Source organism: Indicator indicator, chromosome 31 (genome assembly GCF_027791375.1).
Source record: "Indicator indicator isolate 239-I01 chromosome 31, UM_Iind_1.1, whole genome shotgun sequence".
In the NCBI taxonomy this organism is placed as follows: Eukaryota; Metazoa; Chordata; class Aves; order Piciformes; family Indicatoridae; genus Indicator; species Indicator indicator.
In genome coordinates this window covers 5,720,474-5,742,925 of record NC_072040.1, presented here as the reverse complement: position 1 = coordinate 5,742,925, position 22,452 = coordinate 5,720,474, and the positions used below count along the sequence as shown (strand labels likewise).

Below are 22,452 nucleotides of genomic sequence, written 5' to 3'. Positions count from 1 at the left end.
TTTAGAGAGTCACAGAGATGTTGCAAAATACTGCTAACTCACCTGGTGATGCCAGAGAGATGATTCTCCTTTCTTTCAAGTAATGTAGTTCTATGCTGCTGTGTAGTCATGCATTTTTAAATTAAACCTTAATATATTTCTTTTAGATTTGTTTGTTTGTTTGTTTAAATTATGAGTGTTTTTGGAGGACTGATCACAGAATCAACCAGGTTGGAAAAGACCTCAGAGATCATCAAGTCCAACCTCTTACCTAACACTACTGCCAACTAAACCGCTTTTTAGGAACACCTCTAGGGATGGTGACTCCACCACCTCCCTGGGCAGCACATTCCATTGACTAATTACTCTTTATATAAAGAACTTTCTCCTCACCTCCAGCCTAAACTTCCCCTGGTGCAGCTTGAGGCTGTGTCCTCTTGTTCTGCCACTGGTTGCCTGGGAGAAGAGACCAACCTCCACCTGTCTACAACCTCCTTTCAGGTAGTTGTAGAGAGCAATGAGGTCTCCCCTGAGCCTCCTCTTCTCCAGGCTAAACACCCCCAGCTCCTCAACCTCTCCTCACAGGGCTTGTGCTCAAGATCATTCACAATTCAATACTACTACAAAGTGCATTCAGGTTTTTGTGAGTTCATAGAGCAACAGCTCTCCAAGTACCATGGCTTTTGTCCAAGGATTTAACTGAGGTTGGTACAAATGTGTCTGAAAGTAACCTGTGGGCTTAATTGGGTTTTTGATAGCGAAAAAGCCTTCATCAATAAACACCTTTTCCAAGGTCAGAAAGTAACACTGACTTAAATGGTTGAACTGCATCCAGCCCTGAGTTCTGGCATTACTAATCACACAATCATTCTTCTTTTTCTTGTAAAGATAAGACCGTATTACATCTCACTTTTTAAAGTTGTCCTCTTGCTACTGCAAAAATCAAACTCTGCTGAAAGATTTATAGCCCTATACAAAGCCCATATGGTGTTAGCAAAAAATAAGTTGTGTTAGGGATAGCTTTTCAACTTACAAACTTTGCACAACAGCAAATAGTGATAAAGGTATTATTAGTTTTGACATAAAAGTTTATATTGAGAATGTATCAGTTAATTGTGACTTCAGATAAAGTCATGACATTTCCCTTCCTTGAGCATTTTAGAGTTTTCTAGACTTTCCAAGAATGAATTTTACATCTGTTCCATCAGATCATTCTCTGTTGAGAGTTTAAAACTTTCTTTTTGTGGTTTTGGTCTAGGGAAAACAAGTTCAATTAACATTAGCAATGTAAAGAAGAAAGTGAAAAGCTTACATTTATAAACATCTAGGGTTTACTTATTTTCTATATTTGTATTTATTTATTATTTTGATGTGGGATGGATTAGTATGAACAGTGCCAAAATGAAACTCCCTGTGCTGGAGAGAATTGCAAATATGTGGACAAGACAGGTCACCTTTCAAGCATTTGCCCATTCTTGTTACAAAGCTACCAGTAAGAAGTGTTTTGTTTTTTTTTTTCTTTCTCTGTCACATTGGTATCTGTCAGCTATTCAGTGGAGTGAATCCATTTTTTTTTTTTTTTCACAGAAGTCGTCAAATATCTATCAGATGGTAGTAATTTTTTTTTTCCCCCTGCCAATCTGGACAGCTGATGAACTGACAGATGTAAATATAATTATTTAGGGACAACCTAAACCAGCTTATTTTTTCTGCAGCTACCTAAAAGGCACTGCAGACTACTGAGGTTCAAACACAGGACTGCTCTTTGTAAAGCCAAATTTGAAAGAGCAGAATATTTATTTATTTTGTTTCCAGTGGAAGAAGGTTTTCCTCCTAGAAGAAGAAAAATATTGCAAGCCAAAAAACATTTTGAGGACCCAAAACACTGATCAATGGCAGGGTCTGATGTGAGGCAGAAGCTGGAAACTATAAGCTGTCATAGAACTGCAGACAGTGTTCATGACCAAGCTGGGACCATGGGAATTCAGATCATGCTGATTTAGGGTGTGGGTTTTTTTCTCTTTTATTTCTATTTGAGATTAATCCTGAGTAGAGTTTTTTTAATAAGTAAATATTTAGGTGAATGTTTCATCTTTGGGGCACATGCTGTGGAACTAGGAGTATTTTGAAGCGTGAGCAAGAAAAGGGTTGAGTGTTCTTGCTCGTTCCATCCAACATTAGCACTTTACACCACATGGCTGTTTGCTGTCCCCAGTCTCTCCAGCATGGCTGTAGAGGGAGGGGGACTTCAGCTGACCAGGCATTCTGCTGCCATCTCTTATTGCCAACCTTCTCCAGTTGTGTGGGAAACTGAAATAAACTTTGAATGTCACACAGCAGAGGTAGTTAGCAGAGGAGCAAGTTTGCTGGCAAGCCCTGTTAACACTATTAATTCCCACTGGAAATGTGACTGACTTGTGTCCTCTCTCCCTTGCACTCAGAATGAGTTGTAAAGTTTGACTGTTCATGTCAATTAGAAACAAAACCACAGCAAAACAAACAAAAACCAGTGTGAAAGAGCAAAGCACTGCCAGAAAGAGGACATTAAAATCTCCCTTCTTGAATATGTATGAAATAATTAGTTGGGGAAAGGAATAAAATCTAATGACATTTTCTCATTTCAAAATGTGGGATTTCTAATGGATGATAAACTACATGAGAGCATGGCCTGGAAGATGTTATGGCAGCAAATGTTGACAGGTTGATCTGTGAAGTTGTTGCCAATGATTATATCTTTGTATTTTATTTATGTTAAAAGAAAAAATTCATATTCTAGCATTTTCCTCCTTTTTTCTCCTCCACTTTTTTTCATGTCACTGTGCCATGCAGATTCCTTTCTGTGTCTGTTCCTCTTTTCCCATCTACTGTTTTCTTCTGCACCCATTTAGCTCTTTTCCATGTTCTTCCACATGGGCTGCACCTTGCTGTCCCATCCACTATGAAGAGAGGTCTTCTTTGTCTGGACTTAGACAAATTAATTCTTCTTACCTTTACTCCTGTGAGATGAATAACCACAGACACTGGTGTCTCACACTGAAAATGCAGTATTTAATATCCTGGTAAAAAAGGTTGACTAATGGACTAGAGAAGTTTCACAAGCTGTTAACTTGGTTTTATGAACAGTTGTAAAGTTCCTTTGTCCTTTTATTCAACTGCTATTTGGCTACTTTCATACAGAAATTTTTAGATCTCATTAGATTACTAAGCCTTATTGCTAAGAGTCAGCTTAGCAATTCTAAAGTTTCTTTTACATCATATGACAGTCAGTATAACAAATCTAACCCTTTACTGTGCCCTAAGGTATAATTGTTCAAAATAACATTAACTCTTGACTAATTATAAACAGTTACTGATTGCATAGGATTCTGATTTTTCCTTTCCTGACTCTTTCCTGTTGCTGTGTGCTTATGTGGTCATTCTTCACTTCTAACCTCATTTTAAGGTGATATTTCTGATCTTACAAATTTTATGTGTTTTTCTTTAGGTGAAACTTTAATACCTTTTAATGAAAGCCTAAGACCCATTGCTTCTGTTTTACTGAATAGCTTTAAGAATATTTTTGGCAAAACTCTTAGCTCTTCTTTCCAGTCAATGAACATATGTGTGGATGAGAATTTTCTGAGTTAAAGGCATGGAAAATGCTGACAGCTTGGCAGCAGCTTTGAGTTTTTCAATAAAATGATAGCTACTTTTTTTTTTTTTTCCCCCTCCTCCAGGAAGCAGCTTCTAAAACACTGCTCTGAATCTTGCATTTAAGGATCATAGGAGGAGCTCTTCTGACTTCTCCTCTGTTTGGTGTAATGTAGACAACAAATGTGATAATGGGATTCTAAGCTGGATCATGTACGCTTAGTTTCCTTTGGCTCACATCACTGAGTGGTCTTGGAGTACCCAGGCTGTATTCCTTTTGGATTAAAAAAATGGAGAATGTGCTACAGCAGTGCAGTTTATGTGCTTTTATGAGCAGGTAGTGTTCAATGCATGTATGGGACTAATTTGGGACTAGTTGAGATGCAGGCTTCTGGTATGCACTAATTGTTAAACTCTACAGTTCTGTTCTTATTTCATTGCACTACTTGCTAGTATGTTACAAGTTGAGCAAATGAATTTTGGTTGATTCAAGACCTCTGTTTCTCTTCCAGACTTTTTTTTTTTTTTTTGCTCTGCAGCATAGGTTTCATGGGATTTTCACGCTCAGGAATTGACAAGGGTATTAAAACAAGAAAAATCAATGTAGGATGGAAGCACAGAAACAACTTCATGAAGTTTGAATGTAGATGTTATGGCAAAAAAAAACCCCCAAATGTTAAACCTAACAAAACTTGGATTTATTTCATTTCCAGGAAAGAACAGTAACAATTAGAAGACAGACTGTAGGAGGATTTGGATTAAGTATAAAGGTAGGATTTTTTTTTTAATGGTCTATTATTGTGTGTTATACAGAAAGCATCTTTGTATGTAGTTAATGTTACTTTTAATGAGGATAAGGTATAATTTAGGACCAAAAACAAGAGAGCAAACAGTCTAGGATGTTAGATATTGTCACAGTAGGCAACCAGCAACTACACTGCTCTATGGAATGGAAGACAATGGAAACAGCATTTGCTTAAGTTTCAAGCTGAGCAATTGTAATAAGATTTGATAGGAGCTGAAAAGTGTTTGCAATTGCATAGACTACTTTTGTTCAACATCACTCTAAGTGGTTATTAATGAATGCTAAATTATAGTGGCAGGCACGTGGAGCAGCCAATAAATTCATCATCAATTCTCCTACCACCATCACATTAATTCACTGCAATTCATTAGCAGGCCAGAAGCTGTTGTATTGTTTTCTGTTATTGTTTATTTTACTGTAGATAAGCAAAGACAGAAATTTATCATGTGTGCCATATTTTTTGCTTTCTTCAGAACATGTGTTAAGTGTAGGTGGTGCTTTCTGAGGGAGAGAGGGGAGGAAGGTCTGATCTCAATTCACCTTTAATTTTATCTTCTAAACACAGCAGTCTTCAGTCTCAAGATAGTGATGGAAAAAAGCAAAGTGTGATTCACATGAATGCAAAGAGGCTTAAATTATGCATATAAAGTGGAAGTCTAGACTTTCCTGTGAACATCTGCTAGTACTGACCTTACAACAACTGACTCAGAAGAGTGATTAATGGGCATTTGTGTTGTCAATGATAAGAAAACTGCTGAATAGAAATACCAGTCCTTAAAATATGTCTTGGTGACCTTGCTTGTTATCTTGTTGACCCTCTAAAGACCTCAATTCAGGGAAATCTTAATAGCTGCTTTGTGGTCAAATTTGCTCATGAGTTTAGTTCACTAACACCCAAGTTATTTTACTCCAATATCATTACAGTTCACTGAATAATGATGAAATAGTGCATGTCAGAGTAAAGTCAAGCATAGGAGTGAATGAGGTTTTATTTAGCTGGTGCCAGAGAAGTATCTGGTTACACTAAGGTCTTCTGAGATTTTTGAGAGCAAATCTGAGGACTTTGGTGGTTCTGTGACTTGCAGTGGTGTATATCAGAAGGTGCAGTTTATCTGAGGTGTGAATTACAGCAGTACAGTGATTAATGATTCTCACTCTAAATATTTGCTGTGCCTTGATATGAATTTGTTTAGTTTTGGCATTCAGCCCCAGGCCATTATCAGGCCTTTTTTTGTGCTTCTTTAAATACTCATTAGGACTATTAGGACTCTCACATGGTCAGTCACCTTTTAACTTTCTCTAGAGTAAATATTGGAAGTATTCTGGACCCTTGGGATCTTTTACTCCTTATTAATTTTTTTTTCCCTTCCTCACCCAGAAAAGCAGAAGGTCAAAATGTTAATAATTCCAAAATGAAACTAATTATCCTTTGGTGACTCATCTGTGAGAGGAACTCTTTTCTTCTGTGTTACAATCTGAGTGTTCCAACTTGAACTGTAAAAATCAGAGATTTAGGTAACTGCTTAAAAAAAAAAAATCTGCTTGTGAGATTGATTGTTACACAAGACCTGAACTTAAGCCCTTTGAAAGATTGCTTATAAGCCACTCTTTGAAGGACTGAAACAACAAAAATCCTTTGTTTTATGTTTTGCTTTATTGAAGTTAATGATAAAAGTGTGACTGAATTTGAAGCAGAACTGATCTGGTTTGCACTCTTCGGAAGGAATTATTTTCATATTCATATAGTAACGTCTCCTTATGTGAAGGAATAGCCATGGAGTTAAATGGGGAAACTGATAAGTGTGGTGTCATATTTCAGTCATTTTTCACATCTATGACAAATTTGAGATGCCAAGATGTGGCAGAAGAAGCTGCTGAGTGCACGACCTCTGAAAGAACATCATGTGTCTCAGTATTGGAGTGCAGCATTCTTGCAGCAATAAAACTAATAGCTCATTAAATAAATTAAGGCCTGCAGTTACAGCCTGACTCTTGGCTACCAGGATCCTGTATAGTGCCATTTTGCTGCCTCTGTTTTGTTCATTCTTTTTAAACAATTAACAGCATCATAAATCTGCTGAGGTTTGGGTTGACTTTTCAAAGTTTGACTTCGTCCAAAACCAAATCTTTAAAGCAAGCATGTGCACCTGTCCTGCTCACATTTATGTGCATACCTAGCTGATTCTCTTACTCTTCATTCATCCTGTGATTTGGTTTCTATTAACACAATTTCTTGTGTGTAAAAACAAAACAATTAAAAAAAAAAATCTGAGGATGCTGAATTCTGACAGTTAGTCTAATTTTTTCTAGACTGTCCTGGTCCTTACACCAATTATAAAGGACCATGTTCAGTCCTTTATACATCCTGAGACTGGATGCCTGGACCCAAGAAAGCTGTTTCCAAAGAAAAATTATCTGCTGAAGAGTAAACAAACCCTTAACTAGAGTTCCTAGACAAAATAAGTGTGGCAAACTGTCATTTCTGATGATCTGAATTTGTACAGGTTACCTTCAAGCTCACACTCTGATGCTCTGCACAGATATAAAAAAATATTTGTCTCTGTATATTTGCCTTTTTCTTCCTTTGAGTTTCCTTTTTTATTATTATGCCTTTTAATACTTTATTCTAAAGCACCATGAATGTTTCCAGTCCCAACAGGATGAATTGAAAGAAGCAACAGCATTGAATTGTTGTCTAACTGTTGAAATACCTTCCAGCCTTCCTTTCTTTCCCCTGAAATACTGAACACCTACTGTTCCATTTCTTAATATTTTTTCCTGTTTCTTTTCACTTATCCAACTGCTTTGCTCACACTTTGTGCTTATGTGACAGAGATGGAAATAAATAAAGGCTGCTTTTGAGATGAAAAGTCCAAACTTGCTTTTCTTGGGCCTTTGTTTACCAGTTTCTTGCCAGTGTGAAAGCTAAGGGGTCACAGTGTGGCTGCCATTATACTGTGCTGGCCATTGTGCTTTTGTGGGACAGGATTTCATACCTTAAGCTCTCCAGAATTCAGAGAAACTGATGTCCTTTTACTTCAGGACTTGTAATTTTGAGCAACATTCAGTCCACTGCTTGAGCTGATGAGAGGTTATAAGGAATAACTCTACTTTTTAATTTTTTAATTTTTTTTTTTAAGGAGGAAATGCAGAATCAATTATTTTCTCAGTCTCTCAACTGCAGTTAGAGAAAGGGTAAACTGTAATTTTAAGCAAAAAGGTGTTTCCAGTGACTGACAAAACTGCCATTTCCTCTGTTTTCAGGGTGGAGCAGAACATAATATTCCAGTGGTCATTTCTAAGATTTCCAAAGAACAAAGAGGTGGGTGTCAGACTATAATACACTGTGTTTTAATGTGCTCTTTCGAGCAAGGTGCATCAAGCCTTGAGATTCTTCAGGAAGTGCTCAATGAATGCTGTTAGTGTTCCATTTCTCTCTTCATCTTGATGATCTGAGGACTGTTCTCTGAAAAAGTACAGAATTTATGTATGGAATATTTTGTAAATATTTTGTAAATATTCCATACATATGGAATATTCAGCATGGTTTTTTTTTTTTTGAAGAAGGACTGTTGTAAAGTGTTATTTGTAAGGAGGGGAAAAATATGAAGGTTTTCAGAGAATAAGTTTTTTTAACAAAAGTTAATGATTTTGTGGCTTTTAATTCCAGATGCTTATTGCCAGGAAGCTGTAGCAGGTCAGATGTTTAGCATGGTAACACTAGAAGAGAATGCATGTCCTTTTTTAGTGCTTGGTACTCAGGCAGGGGTGGGTAATGGCAGACCCACAACAACTTGATAATGCCTTTGCCATTTCAGTGTTAGGTGATGTGCTGTGTAAGCCATTGCAGCAACTCCTGCACAGCAAAACTGGCACTGCGGAAGATCTTTACCATTTTTTACTTTTAATACAAGCAGAGCTGGTGCTGAATCTCTGCACTGCTTTTAGCTGGAAATGTTTTGAAATTATTTTGAAATTATTATATGTGCTAGGGAGATGGATAATGGTTAAAAAGCTCATGATGTGTGCAATGATAAGAGATGGAAGTTGTGAATCAGTAATGGCATGGTGCATTTAGTGTCTCTGTTATGTTTGTGTACATTTATCTACTTTGTGTAAGGTCAGAAATGCAAACTTGGAAGCATTTCCTTCCATCTGTAAGGCAGTAATTTTGGAATGCTGCCTCTGCACAATTAAAACTTGCCAACACTGGGAAAAAAAAAAAAAAAGTCTCATCTTCACCCACGCAAATAGAGAGAGGTACAGGGGAGAGAGGTGCATTAAGAACTGAAAACCAGTCCTGAAAGGTGGATATGAGAGTTGTGTGTAGGGAGGTTATGGAGTAGCATGGAATGAGCCCCTAAGGAAGGCAGTAAGATTAACCTTAAGAAGTTATAGTTGTGACTCCATTTGTTTCATTCTGCATGTAAGTATGTAATACATAACAATGTGGCATATATTGCTTACCCTGGCTATTAAAATACTATTAAGCACTGCAGGAAAAATAAGAAAAGATAGACTTTAGTTTAATTGAGCACACTAAAGTGCACACTGGTTTCTTTTATTTTGGTCATTATTTTTTTGCTGTAGTAGCTGATGCATTATTTCTAACCTCAGTACCTCACTGAGATATAATCTCCATTACTGCTTTCAGTAAAATACTGCTGATTTTTAGAGAGCTCTTGGGTAGGAGATCAGTCTTGAAGTGTAGAAGGTGGCATGCTATGTGTCTGTAAAAGGGATCTGATACGTGAAAAGCTGTCTGACCTAGAGCCTGTGCCTCAAAACCATGCAAGGTTGATTCTTCCTTCCTTCCAACTGACTCCAGCTCATTCTTTGCAGCTTTGACCAGGAATGTCACATTTGATGCATGTAAGGTGCTTGATGGCACGTGAGGTAATATATGAGTTAATAGCACAGGCAGGCCCAGTGTCTGAAGAATATTGGAATGTGTACTTAAGAAAATAATAATAATAAAGTCTGTCCTCCAATAATTTAAGCATTCTTTGTTACACCTAGCTAATGAGAGCAGGCCTTCAAAAACATATTGGAGTATCCTAATTTATGTCAATATTGAAGACAGTTTTCCAAGTCATGTAAATGAGTTTTTGGATTGAGTCCAGTTCTAGTCTTTTCTAGACAGTGGCTTCTGTGATGTTTTGGAATGCTACGGATAAATGATCCCATATAATCTGTTACCATTCCTTAGTTTTCGTGTTAGGGATTATTTCTTTATAGATACCTTGATAATCTTTGTCACATTTCTTGTGTGTTTATAAAGTATATTTTTATTAGATAGCTCTGTAACACAACGTAGTATTTAAAAATTTCAGCTGCAGACTTTGTAAGGTCTCTTGTCATTTAGAGGGTATGGATTTGTTTTAAGAAGCAAATTGAGTTTGGCTGGTGATTTTCTACAATATACTGGTTGTCTAGCTCTCCAAGCATGTTGTTATCCACTGAATTTATCAGAGAAGTAAGATTAGAAGTAGCTTTGGTAAAAGCTTACAAGTTAACTTTGTCACTCATATGTAGCTCTGGAGTCTCCATGGTGCCTTTTTTCCTCAGAGCTTGTAAGAAATGATCTCCTGCAGGCAAATAAGTCTGAGTCCTGCTGTCAATTTCTATTCAGAAAAAATACTCCATAGCTTGCCACAATGGCCTGAAAGATGCTAGTGACTGTTTCATACTCTTGTGCTGGGTAGATATGCCAATATTTTGAGACTATTTAAAACAAGAAAGAAAAAAAAATCCAAATAATGCATTTAAAAAGTCATATAGATTGTTTGTGGTTTGTTTTTTTCTTTTATTTTTCTTTTCTTTTTCTTTTCTTTTTCTTTTCTTTTTATTTTTCTTTTATTTTTCTTTCATTTTTAGTTTTCTTTTTAGTTTTCTTTTTTCTTTTTCTTTTCTTTTTTCTTTTTTTCCTTTTTCCTTTTTCCTTTCTTTTTCCTTTCTTTTTTCCTTTCTTTTTTCCTTTCTTTTTCCTTTCTTTTTTCCTTTCTTTTTCCTTTCTTTTTTCCTTTCTTTTTCCTTTCTTTTTTCCTTTCTTTTTTTCCTTTCTTTTTCCCTTTCTTTTTCCTTTCTTTTTCCTTTCTTTTTCCCTTTCTTTTTTCCTTTCTTTTTTCCTTTCTTTTTTCCTTTCTTTTTTCCTTTCTTTTTTTCCTTTCTCTTCTCTTTTCTCTTCTCTTTTCTCTTCTCTTTTCTCTTCTCTTTTCTCTTCTCTTTTCTCTTCTCTTTTCTCTTCTCTTTTCTATTTTCTTCTCTTTTTTCTTCTCTTTTCTCTTTTCTCTTTTCTCTTCTCTTTTCTCTTTTCTCTTCTCTTTTCTCTTTTCTCTTCTCTTTTCTCTTCTCTTTTCTCTTCTCTTTTCTCTTTTCTCTTCTCTTTTCTCTTCTCTTTTCTCTTCTCTTTTCTCTTCTCTTTTCTTTTTTTTCTCTTCTCTTTTCTCTTTTTTTTATTAGGGTTTTGCTTAAATTTTTTAAAAGCTTGCATAGAAGCATTGAATCAAATAGGAATGTACAGGAAATGTAAGATGGTTTGGGACAAAATGAGTGAAAAATATGCTTTCTGTTTTCAGCGGAACTTTCAGGTTTGCTCTTTATAGGAGATGCAATTCTACAGGTGAGTCAAATTGCAAGTTCCTTTGTTTCTGTCTTTTCTAGAAAAGTGAAATGAAATCTATACTTATGAAATGTAGAGTAAGTCTTTTCTTTATCTTTTTAATAACAGATTAATGGAATTAATGTGAGAAAATGCAGGCATGAAGAAGTGGTGAGCTTTTCTGTTTCTTTTAGTCTACTTTTTGTCTTTTGTAGTTACTGAGATGACAGTGTACTCTGATAGCTGGTATCAGCTGTATTATTCCTAACCAGATATGACTGTACCTTCTAGCATGGCAAGCAAGATCTTTGTGAAGTCTGTTGTTCATAAATTTGTTGTAATTGCTGTTCTCAGGCTTTTTTTATATTAAAGATGATTATTTTATTATGCAGATTTTCTATTGCATATTCTATTCCAACGTTTCTTCTTCTGGCTTACAGCTATCAAATTTCAGCAGTGCTACACCTTTCTGGCTGTGTGAGGTCGTTATAATTTCCAAAGCTGTGGTTTGCACTATGTTGGAGTTTTGTTGTTTGGTCGGTGTTAATCCTATTTAAAAAAATGAAACAAAACTTTGTCTGCCTGTCATTCTATGGGTGTTGCTTATGTGGGTGCTCTCCTCCTTCAGTTAAGCTCTTATCAGTATGGGTTTAAAATAACGATGTGTTAAGGAGATTCCTTCTAGAGAAGCAATGTGTATTTGAGAGTTGCTTCCCTTGGTAAGTCAGCTTTCTACCTGTAGTTTAAAAATAGTGTAATGCTCTTGGTTTTGAAGGTTTACCTTTCTAAAATTTGCTTTGCCAAGCCAAAGATACTCATACAGTAATCTGTTATGTGATTGGCATCTTTGAACATAAGCCATTCAGGTACAGAAAGAAAGAGTTAGTGAAGTTCTAAAGAACAAGTTAGGGCAGGCTGAAAGAGTAGATCTCTGCACTGCTCCTCAGTGTGCTTTTGTGCACTTATTTTGCATTGGAAGTTTGTACTGCAAGTCATACTTCATGCTTCAGAACTTTTCATTGTACCACCCTTCCATAGAGTCAGGCTGACAGGCATATTTTTAGAGCTTTTAAGTCCTGTCTGTGCCAAAATGATCAGGTTGTAATCTTCTATAAACTTAGCACAGTTGTTTGGTTTAATATATGGCAATATGGTAAAGAGGCTGTTACAATTTCAAGACATGAGAAAAAAATATTGCTTAAAGTGTAGGCTTGCACACTCAAAGGCATATTGAAAACTAGTGAGGACACCAGGATATTTTTCTGCTGGGACAGTCTCTTAACTGACAAATTTATAATTGTAATAGTTATTTATAAAGTCATGGAATCACAGAATGTACCAGGTTGAAAGGAACCTCTAGAGATTATCTGGTCCCACCTCCTTGCAGTAAGCAGGGATATCCCCAACTAGATCAGGTTGCTCAGAGCCGCATCAAGCCTGACCCTGAATGTCTCAAGGGATGGGGCCTCCACCAGCTGCCAGGGTCAACCCATTCTCATGTTCCACCACCATTATAGTAAAGAACTTCTTCCTAATGTCCAATCCAAACCTATCCTTCCCTAGTTTAAAACCATTGCCCCTTGTCCTAGTGCTACATGCCTTTGTAAGTAATTCCTCCACTTCTTTCTTTAGGCCATTCTTCAGGTACTAGAATTTCAAGCTTCAATACTTTCACAGAGGAAAAAAAGAGATTTTTGAAAACTAAAAAGGTGCAAATGTCATCACACCTGGAGGTGTTCAGGGAGCATCTAGATGTAGTGCTTCAGGATATAGTTGAGTGGTCATGGTAGTTGGGTAACAGCTAGACTTGATCTTGGTGTCTTTTCCAACCTTAATGACTGTATGATTCTATGTTTATCAATGTAATCTGCTTCTCAGACTCCTTAAATATAATTCTATCTGAATTAAAAAAAAACAAAGTGTATCTTAGCAGTTTTGAATGTGCGTTTTCCTATGTGCAAGTGTTTTAGGAATTTAAGAAGCAGATAAATTTTAGGTAAAATCTTTATTCTAAGAATTGATAGTAAATACTGAGCCATATTTAAGTAAGATAAAATGTCCATATGTCATTTTATAAACTAAAATATGCAGAGGAGTTATAAATATGAAGTACATATAACCCCCAGAGTAAATGAACTCACAAAATCTTTGTTTGTTTTCAGAAGCACTCTAATATGTTATATATTAGTGGAATGACTCTGTTGCCAAGCCTGCTATGGTAGTGATAGATGTGGTTGTGTGCTGTGCAGTAATCTGGGGGTTTAGGCATAGCCATGAGTAAAGGCTAAGTACATTGACTGGTTTGCCAGTAGGAGTTATAGGTGGGATTTTCCCTGCAGCATGCCCATTGCAGGTTGAGTTGTTCTGGCACTTCTCTTTTGCAGAGTCTGTAACTCTAAGGACTACAGGATCTGTAACTCTAAGGTCAAGGTAACAGAGAAAATAGGAAGTGTGTGTAGCATAGTTGCTCACAGCAGGGAGTCAAACACTGGTGGAAACTTAATTTTCAATCCTTATTGCCTCTAGAGACTTCTCAAATGGCTATGCAAAGTACGTGAGCTTGGTGCTTTGTTTCTTTCTGATATTTTTTTTTTCTGTAAGTAATTAAGACTTTAGAAGGTGTCATATTATGTGAGAATATATTAGTGTTTTGGGTTATCTTAATGTCTTAGGAAATATTCCCTGTAAACCAGTATGGAATTTCTTTCCTTAGTGTGCTCCTATGGTGAAATAAATCCATACTCTCTGTGGTGAGGTATCAGAAGGTGAGGGGGGGGGGAAAATCCAAATCTAGCACTTCTCTTAAAAAAATCTCTCACCATTCCAGTGGAATGACCTGACACAGAATGTCCACATGCTATGTTCTGGTTTCTTCTTTTCTTTTGCCTCTGTACTCATATCATATATGTTCTATGAAACAGACACTTAGGAACTGCAGTTGTGTAACCGCAGTCCTGCGTGGCTGGTGAAACTCTTACCCTGATTCTTCGTTTTAAAGCTGTGGTTTCATCCAAACTGATTTTTCTTTTTCTTTCTTTTTTTAAGTCCCTGTTGTGAATAATTTTGGTAATGTTTTCATTGAAATGTGTTCAAGCAGAGTGAGTATATTGCATTTGTAAGACAGGACTGGAAAGCAAACGATCTGCAATCTCACTTCATCTTGACTTTGCAGATGTGAGTTTTGATAAATTCTGGTTTTATGTTATCTTTCTGGTTTTATGTTATCTTTGTTTCCTTAGTGGTGAAACAGACATAGACTATGATCATGTTGAGCTCACTGAATTTATATCAGGTATCAGGTACTTCAGAATCTGTTAAGGGATCTTTACATTAATTTTGTGCTGTTTGGTGATAGTGCTGATGACAAACTGCAACTACAGATTACTGCCTTCTGACAGTATGTGGCCAAGGTCCTGTACTGTATAACAGCACAGACATTAAATCTTTTCCCCTCTAGACTGACTGGTGACTTCAGACACTGAAGCTACATACTCAGTGCTTCTAAAAGAAGACCATAATTGATCTGCAATGTGTAACCTTTGACTTGAAAAATGAAATGTAAACTTTCTAGAAATCAAATATTTACTTCTTAGGAAGAGGACAAGTTGTTACTTTCTCCCATGGAGCTGCTGTTTTCTGTTTGAGGCTTGGATAATAGAAAAGTGCTAATGACACCTGGTACAATTAATGAAAACATCCTGTGACAATGTATTTGCAATGTCCTTATTGCTCATAACATTGGGAGGTAATAATCTGTCAAATATTTCAGCACTGATTTCAAATAAATATCCATCAAGTGGAAAAGAAGTTAGTGGGTGTAAAAGAACTTAGTGGGTGTAAATAGTTCACTGCCTTTTTTTTTTTCTTTTTTCCTGTGTGGAGAAAAATCCTTGTGTTAAGAATACTGCTCTGGGATATATCTTAACACACTGTTCTTATTTCAGTCACTTCCTTAATCTGGGTTCAGCTATGTTTTCTTCACTGTTTAAAAAATTAATTCTTTGTGCCAAACTCAGTAAAGACTTGCATTCATTCAAGCACTGTGGTGTTAGACTTATTTTAAAATAAGTTAGTGTGTTGCTTGTCTGCCTAATTGGTGTTTTCACATCTTTTTCTCAAGACACTTGTAGATCATGGTATTAAGATTTCATCTTTTAATACCACTTATCAGTACTACTGAGTTTTAACACAAGGGAGTAGAATATGCTGGCAGGAGTAATGCCAGGTCTATGTGATTAATATTGTTATTTTCTTATTACATAGCTATATTCCTCCAAGAAAAAATCCATTAGGATTTAGTGGGATACAGTGAATTCAACTGAATCACCAGTTAAGTTGGAGTGTCCTTCAAAGAGCTGCTGTTGGTTCCTCCTTTTTCATGCAGCTCTATTAAAGCTGAAAGCCTGAGCTGCAAAGAAGAGAGAGTTGAGCAGTGAATTTCAAGTGTGTACCATCAGACAGGCTTTGTTTGTGACCTTGTTACATTGATATTTTACTGTAAAGACTCAGATTTCTTTTCTTCCTTAGGAAGTGAATAGAATATTTTCATTTTTATTTATACATTTCTGTGTCTGACTCTCCAAAAGACTTTTTGAAGGATTTCACTCTTCACAGCATCTTCCATTTATGGATCTATGCCTCAGTTTGACTTTATAGGGACTCCATTTTGCTTCACTGTGCATAGATGTAATGTAATGTTCTACAATAGTTAAAAAGAAATAAAGAAACTAGGCTGGCTTTCTGGTAGAGGAGCAGTTGTAGTTGTTTTACATCTGTTTCTGTGTGGTTTGTATTTGAAAAAGCAGAGTCCACTTTGGCCAGGTGTTTGAATTTTGTGGTTTACTTGGATTGCCTACTGCATGCTAATGTAGTGAGACTGGACACAAGAATAACATAGAGAACATCCAAAAGGCACAGAAAATAAACATACACAAAACACTCCAATTTAAGATAGGAAAAAACAAAACCTACTACACCTTGAAAATTATCTTCTTTGGACAGTATTACAAAAACTTAATTTACTTAAGAAGGATTAGAAAATACTGTCCAACTGGCATCACCTCTGTTCTGTTTAAACAGATAACAGCCATGTGATGTAGACTGAAAACAAATGGTCACCTCTGAAAGGCAACCTCTTTATTTCTCATGGCTTGACATGGGCCCAAGAAAGCACATTGTGAACTGTTGTAGCTAGCCAGAAGGAGTCTACACAAAAGGTGTGCTGAAAGAAGTGCATATGTGCACATGCATAGAGTCTTCTGCCATCTGATACGGCTCTTTGGAATTGTGATTGTTTGGCTGTAGTAAGATCAGGGGGGTGCCAGGAGGAAATTTTTTATCCAGGGGTTAACACCTGTACATAATTACAGGTCTTTTTTCCTTCTCTACAATGGGTCTTTGTCTTTTGACAGTTTGCTCGGTGGAGGAGGAAGAGGAAAGGAGAATGGACTCTATATATTTTTCAATAGTATCCAGTGTTGGACTGTTCCAGCCAGATACATGGAGGTTTCCAGATGGCCCATCCCATACTTCTCAACCACTAGTATGGTACAGTATGGTACTGGTGTTTTGGTATCTATTTGTCAGCACTGGGCCTATTTCTAGATGTCAAGCTTCTTTCTTTTGCCCTGGGTAGTGCTGGTGTCTCTCTGCAAGTTCAGTTTGGTCCTACCTGCTTCCCGTTTGCCCTTTTGCAAGACTGCGGCCAGTAAAACAGCTTGCAGTAGTGAGAGAGGGTCACAGATGGCAAGAAAAACTTTGGTGCAGGTGTGGTTAGAGAGGAAAGAAACTCTTCATTAAAAATTACAGAGGTTACTCATTCTTTCTATCTAGTGCAGAGCTGTTGCCTTCCTGTGCAGTGAGTAGTTTTGAGAGGCAAATGGGAAACAGTCGCTGCTCAGGCTTGGAGCAGTGTTAGCAGCATAACGACGGATATCTTCAAATGAGCTCTAGCAGATCATCATAGCTCTGTTCCACTTCATGTGCCCTTGTCAAGCCACTAGTGATTCAGAGTCTTTCAAAGCTTCTAATTATGCAGACCTGTTAAGAAAAAAGTTCAAGGCAGTGTTCTACATCAAAAAACGCTCTGGTGTTTTAACGTGTTGCTGTGCAGTGTTGAGGATACATCTCAATCCTGCCTACAAAGTGTTATTTCCGAGTCACTTGATAGCAGAGAGAAGTGTGGGTGAGAACTAATATTTACCCTAATGAATGCTAACAAATAACTTGTTTTGGTTAAGCATCATTCACCCTGAAAGTCTGCAAGCTTTGACAGACTGTGTAAAGCATCTTTCCACCAGTCAGCAAGTGAGGTTGGAAAGTAGAATGAACACCTGCAAAAGAATGGCAGCATCAACAACTCTGTAAGACAAAGTAGTATTTTTTTTTTCCTGATTAAAACGCTTGGCAGTACATTTATTTTTTTTACTTCTTCTGCTATATCTATAGCTTCTAATACCCCAGAAGGAATCTAAACCAAGATCTTTCTATTTCAGCAGGAAAGTGTTATCTAAATGGGAGCATAGTTTTTTGAATTATCTTTTTGTATGGATGTTCTGTAGATAGCTTTGAGTTCTGTAGCGTCAGCACTGTTTTACTTGCTTTCTGATTTTTTTGTAGAAACCAGCAGCACAGCAAATTGCACAGCCAAAATTCTTAAGCTTTGAGGGACCTAGACTTTGTAAAAATGAAGCCTGAATTTTGTGCATTTGTTTGTGGTATTCTGATATATTCACTTAGCAGCAATGTAATAGAGTTCTATGAAACATTTTGTTCATATTTATTGTTGATGTTACAATTTTTGCCTCGGGAAACACGTCCACTCTATATACCAGTCTGTGAATTATGGTTTTATAGGATTTTGTATTCTCAAATGGTAATTAAATGCTGGCAAGAATGGTTTTCCATTGGGTTATTGCCTAATTAGGAAAACAAGAAAAGGTAAAATAAGGGTTGCAGTGGAATAAGTAGCCTGATCATTTCAGATGAATATATCAGGTTTATGCTTAACTTTGAAAGCCATGAAGACCTCTTGCTATGAACTGATTAAACCCATAATTCAGCACAGTTTTGTTGTTATGCTGAAATATAAATTAGCTTTTTTGCTTCATTGGAATTATATGTTAATCTCTTTTATTTCCAAAATAGCTGTGAATGTCCTCCAGTTAATTAATATCCGTTATGAGTACCTCCAAACTCAGCTTTGTTAAGACCATTAAAATTTAAATGCTGATGAAAATGATCCTTAATGTGTTGAGCCAATATTATTTCTGAAAATTTCATATTAGAGGATGACTGTGCTGGCTCCTAGTCCAGCAAAATGTAGATGCACTTGCACGTATTTTACTAAATGAGAGACTTCATATTTGACAAATATTTATGAAGAACAAAGTAATTTTTTCAACATCAGCTAGATGCAGTAAAGTTATTCTACAGCAGAGAGGCTGCCATTACGTTAAGTGGCATGAAAATCTGTTCTTGCATGTTTTCTCAGCTGGAAACTTTTACCACTGTGCATGTTCCCTAAAGTATCTTTTTCAGAGATTAGATCCTGAGCTTCCAAGAAGCTTAGCAGTGTTCACCACATGTATTGATCTAAAACATTGCTTCAAATACAGATTTGTCCAAGAATTATTCTTTGTGCCATTTGGAAGTTGATGACAATCAGAACTTGAACAAGTAGGAGTAGGCTTGTATATTAATATTTATTCAAATTTAGAATTAAAATTTGATTTCAAACTCTTTAAGACCATGTTGTATTCATTTTTCATGAGCATTTAAATGCTAGTGCTTGATTAGTGTGACTGTTATGAAAAGTAAATGTTAAGGTTGTATTTGCCAACAGCAGATTTGATATTGAATATGTAAATGTGAAATTTGCCACTGGCTATGTGTTTGACCCCAGCCTAGCAATGGGATTAGTGGGAGCAAATTCTTATTCTGGGATTGGTCTTTTTTCACCCAAAGCCAGGGCTCTGCTTAGTCAGAGAAAATGTTCAAGCCATGTTTTCAACAATCTGAGGTTTATCTCTGTTCATAAAAGATTTAAAAAACAAAAAGGGACTTAAATGTCTTGTCAGCTGGATGACTTTCACTCTTCAAGCATTAGGAACAGGAACAATAGTTGGTGTTGTGTAGTTTAGTAGTGCACATGGATTTTGAACATCACTGATGAGCTTTTCACAAATTGCCTACAAAAAGCTGTTTTGGTTTGGTAATTGTGTTAAAAATTTCTTATAGAATTGGACTGTGAGAGCACCTATTCTGGTACATTGAAGTGAGGGAACAGTTTGACTGAAGGAGCAGGAGATCCTTATATATTTAAGAGATAAGCAAGCAGCTTAATTGTTTTGTTAATAATTAGGGCTGGAAAATTCAGGTCCTGCAAGTTCGTTGCTATAATCACAGTATGATCAACTGTGAAAAGAAAGCCCTCAAAATCCTTTAAAATTAATAATTTGATAGGAATTATTTCTTCCAATTAAGGAGCATACACAGCTGCAAAATTTGAAGACCTTAATTCCAAGAGAATCTCTCCTGTTAAATTTATCTTTTCACAAGAAGATGGCTTTCTGATGCTGTCTGAAATTCTTGTCAGAGAATAGCAGTGCCAAGAATTGGTTTGTATCCTCCAGAGAATTAGTAAATCATGGGTTTGGCTTATTCTTATAGTTTTGCATTATGTTGAACTAAAACCTACTAAGATGATGCTGTTTGCATGAGCAGTAATGGTGGAGTTCATAGAGAAGTTGTGCAGATAAAATGAGTAGGAGGAATTTCTGTGTATTACTGGTTTTATAATATGGCCTAGATTTTGCTGAAGAGAAAAAAAAAAAAAACAAAACAAAAACAACCCCCCCAAAATTTTAGTCTTTTTTTTAATGTCATGGATCCTTAAAGGTAAAAGTGCAAAGCCTCTGGAGGTTGCTTCATGTTCTACAGGGGCTGACAGCTTTTTGTTGAATATTCTCCATAATGTGTAGTTGAAGAGAAAAATCCACCATAATCTCAGCATAGTTTCTGGTCACAGTTGGTTTCCAATGATTATGAAGTCCAAAAGCCTTGTGTCTTAGATAAGAAATCCTCTGCAGACTGATGGGACTGATTTCATTGCTTTGGTTGTACACACAGGATGCTATGCAGACTTTTGGCAAAGCTATGCAGAAATCAGTAGATTCTGTTCTAACAGTGGTGTATGTGCTGCTTACCCTTCAGTAGGAGTTTGGTGTAAGAGGATTGCACATTTCTTCCACAGAGGCTTCAGTCAATATTTGATTTGGACAGTGTCAGTGACAAAATCTAGCTCCTGTGTGAATTTCTGAGCTGTTGTAGCAGTTAGGGCTTTACCCAAATATCTGCAATTGTAATGGCAGTGTGTAGTATCAGTAAAGATGAAATACAGGTGTTGATACAACAAGTTGACATCAAAAGTAGGCTTCTGGAATTATAATATTTGACTGATGATGGGGTTGAGCACTTTACCTAAATACCTGAAGGGATCCTATAGGAAAAGTGGAGAGAGACTTTTCATAAGGGTGTCTAGCAATAGGACAAGGGGGAATGGTTACAAGCTGAGGGAGAGTAGGTTTAGACTGGAACTTAGGAAGAAGTTTTTCAGTATGAAGGTAGTGTGGTGGGAATCTGGAATAGGTTACCCAGGGAGGTTGTGGATGCCTTCTCCCTGGGGTTGTTCCAGGTCAGGTTTGGATGAGGCCTTGAGCAGCTGAATCTAGTTGAGAGACATCCCTCCCTATGGCAGGGAGGTTGGAGTAGATGATCTCCAAGGTCCCTTCCAACCTAAGCCATTCTGTTTTTATCAGTCTCCTGGAGTTGTAATTTACAATTTGAAAAGATTTGTGTTGTCCAAGTGAATTCAAGTTTCCTATTTTATATATATGTACACACACATACACACAAAATATATGAAAAAGAGAAATGCTGTTTACTTTTCAACCTCAATAGGAACAGTTCTACAGATATTTGTAATATTTTCAATGATATTTTCAATATTTTTAAGGTATTTGTCTTGTTAATCTTAGCTAGTGTTTTGGAACTCATGTCGTAAATGTTCACAAAAATGTCTGTTTGTGAATTAGCTTGAAATGATAGGTTCCCAGCAATATATATATATATATATTACTGAATATATATATACTATATATATATTACTGAATATATAACATTCGAAAACTGGAACAGCTGTGAGAGTCTGAATGTCTTAGAAGTGTATAACTGCACAGACTATTTAGTATATCTGAGTAATCCTGAAGAAGCAGAGCCTTACACTGATAATGTGAAAACAAAGATAAGCATTTCTGAACTCTAGCATGTGCTCACTACCTCTAGATGCACTGGAAAAGCTCATGAAACTCGGCATGAGTTGGAGTTGAAGTCTTCTGGTTCTTTGATTAATTTATGGGGGTGTGTTTTCATGTATATTTTCTTGTCATGAATAACTGCATGCCATGTAGAGCTAAATGCATCTTTGAGTATGTACTACTTCTATGGGCCACAAGACCAATAGTAGTGCATGGAACATAGGTTGGGAAACATTAACAAGACCCATTGTTTGAAATGAAAATCAACCTTTGCATTAAAATCAACTGTCTGAAGCTTAGCTGCAGTGAGTGAAAGAATATCCCCATAGACCATGGTAAATAATGTATTAGAGTTGGAATTAATCTGTTTTATTTTTCAGAATTGTTATGAAATGTTTCTGTTCAGGGACCTATGGTGACCCCTATGACCTGTGGTCAGACTGCAGGGTATGGTGTTCCTAATTTTGATGCATTTAAAATTTTAGCATGTTCTAATTCCTTGTTTTTCATAGTTCCTTTATTGAAGTAATAGCTTTCTAATGATTTAATACGAACTGTGGTGACCAGTAAGTGCAATCTTCAATGAAGCAGAATTCAAAATTAGGGTACATGACCTAAGACTGCAAATGAAGCAATATTTTTTTATGAGTGATATTTATAAATGATGGTAAATTAAGGAAAGAAGAACAAGAAAATGCTGCAGACCCTTCCATATTTTTTTCTCAAACCCTTCCATATTTTTTTCTCAAATGTTTGCAATGATATTTTTTTGCTGAGGCACTCCTATATTACTTTTGAAAAGACAAGCATGCAACTAAGCAGTAATTGCAGTCTATTAATATTCCAATTGAAAGATGGCTAAACATTTTAGTGAGGACTGAAGTTTAAAGATTTCCAGAAAGTTGTCGTCAGATCTTTTACACAAGCTTGTAAGTACTCCATCCCACAAGTGTTAGACTTCAAAGTTTACATAAAGATTGTTTTCTAGATTTTAAATGTATCACTGAAGTGACAATATCTTCTTTTCACCTTGGAATTGCATTGAAGAAAGAACTGACAGAAGTCTGTGTCCTCTGTGTATTTGGTCCTGGTGCTCTGATGCCTGATGGGTTTTGTGGGTG

The 22,452-nt window shown here is 36.4% G+C and overlaps 1 protein-coding gene across 2 annotated transcripts in view; it reads left to right on the top strand.

Annotated features, from left to right (window-relative positions):
* Positions 1–22,452, top strand: part of SNTG1 (syntrophin gamma 1) — a 110,897-nt gene that overhangs the window by 11,608 nt on the left and 76,837 nt on the right. For both annotated transcript variants that reach the window (XM_054394719.1, XM_054394718.1), the window contains exons 3-6: positions 4,323–4,379; positions 7,679–7,736; positions 10,993–11,036; positions 11,145–11,186. In XM_054394719.1, coding sequence (XP_054250694.1) covers positions 4,323–4,379; positions 7,679–7,736; positions 10,993–11,036; positions 11,145–11,186 — 201 coding nt within the window. The remainder of the gene's footprint in view (positions 1–4,322; positions 4,380–7,678; positions 7,737–10,992; positions 11,037–11,144; positions 11,187–22,452) is intronic.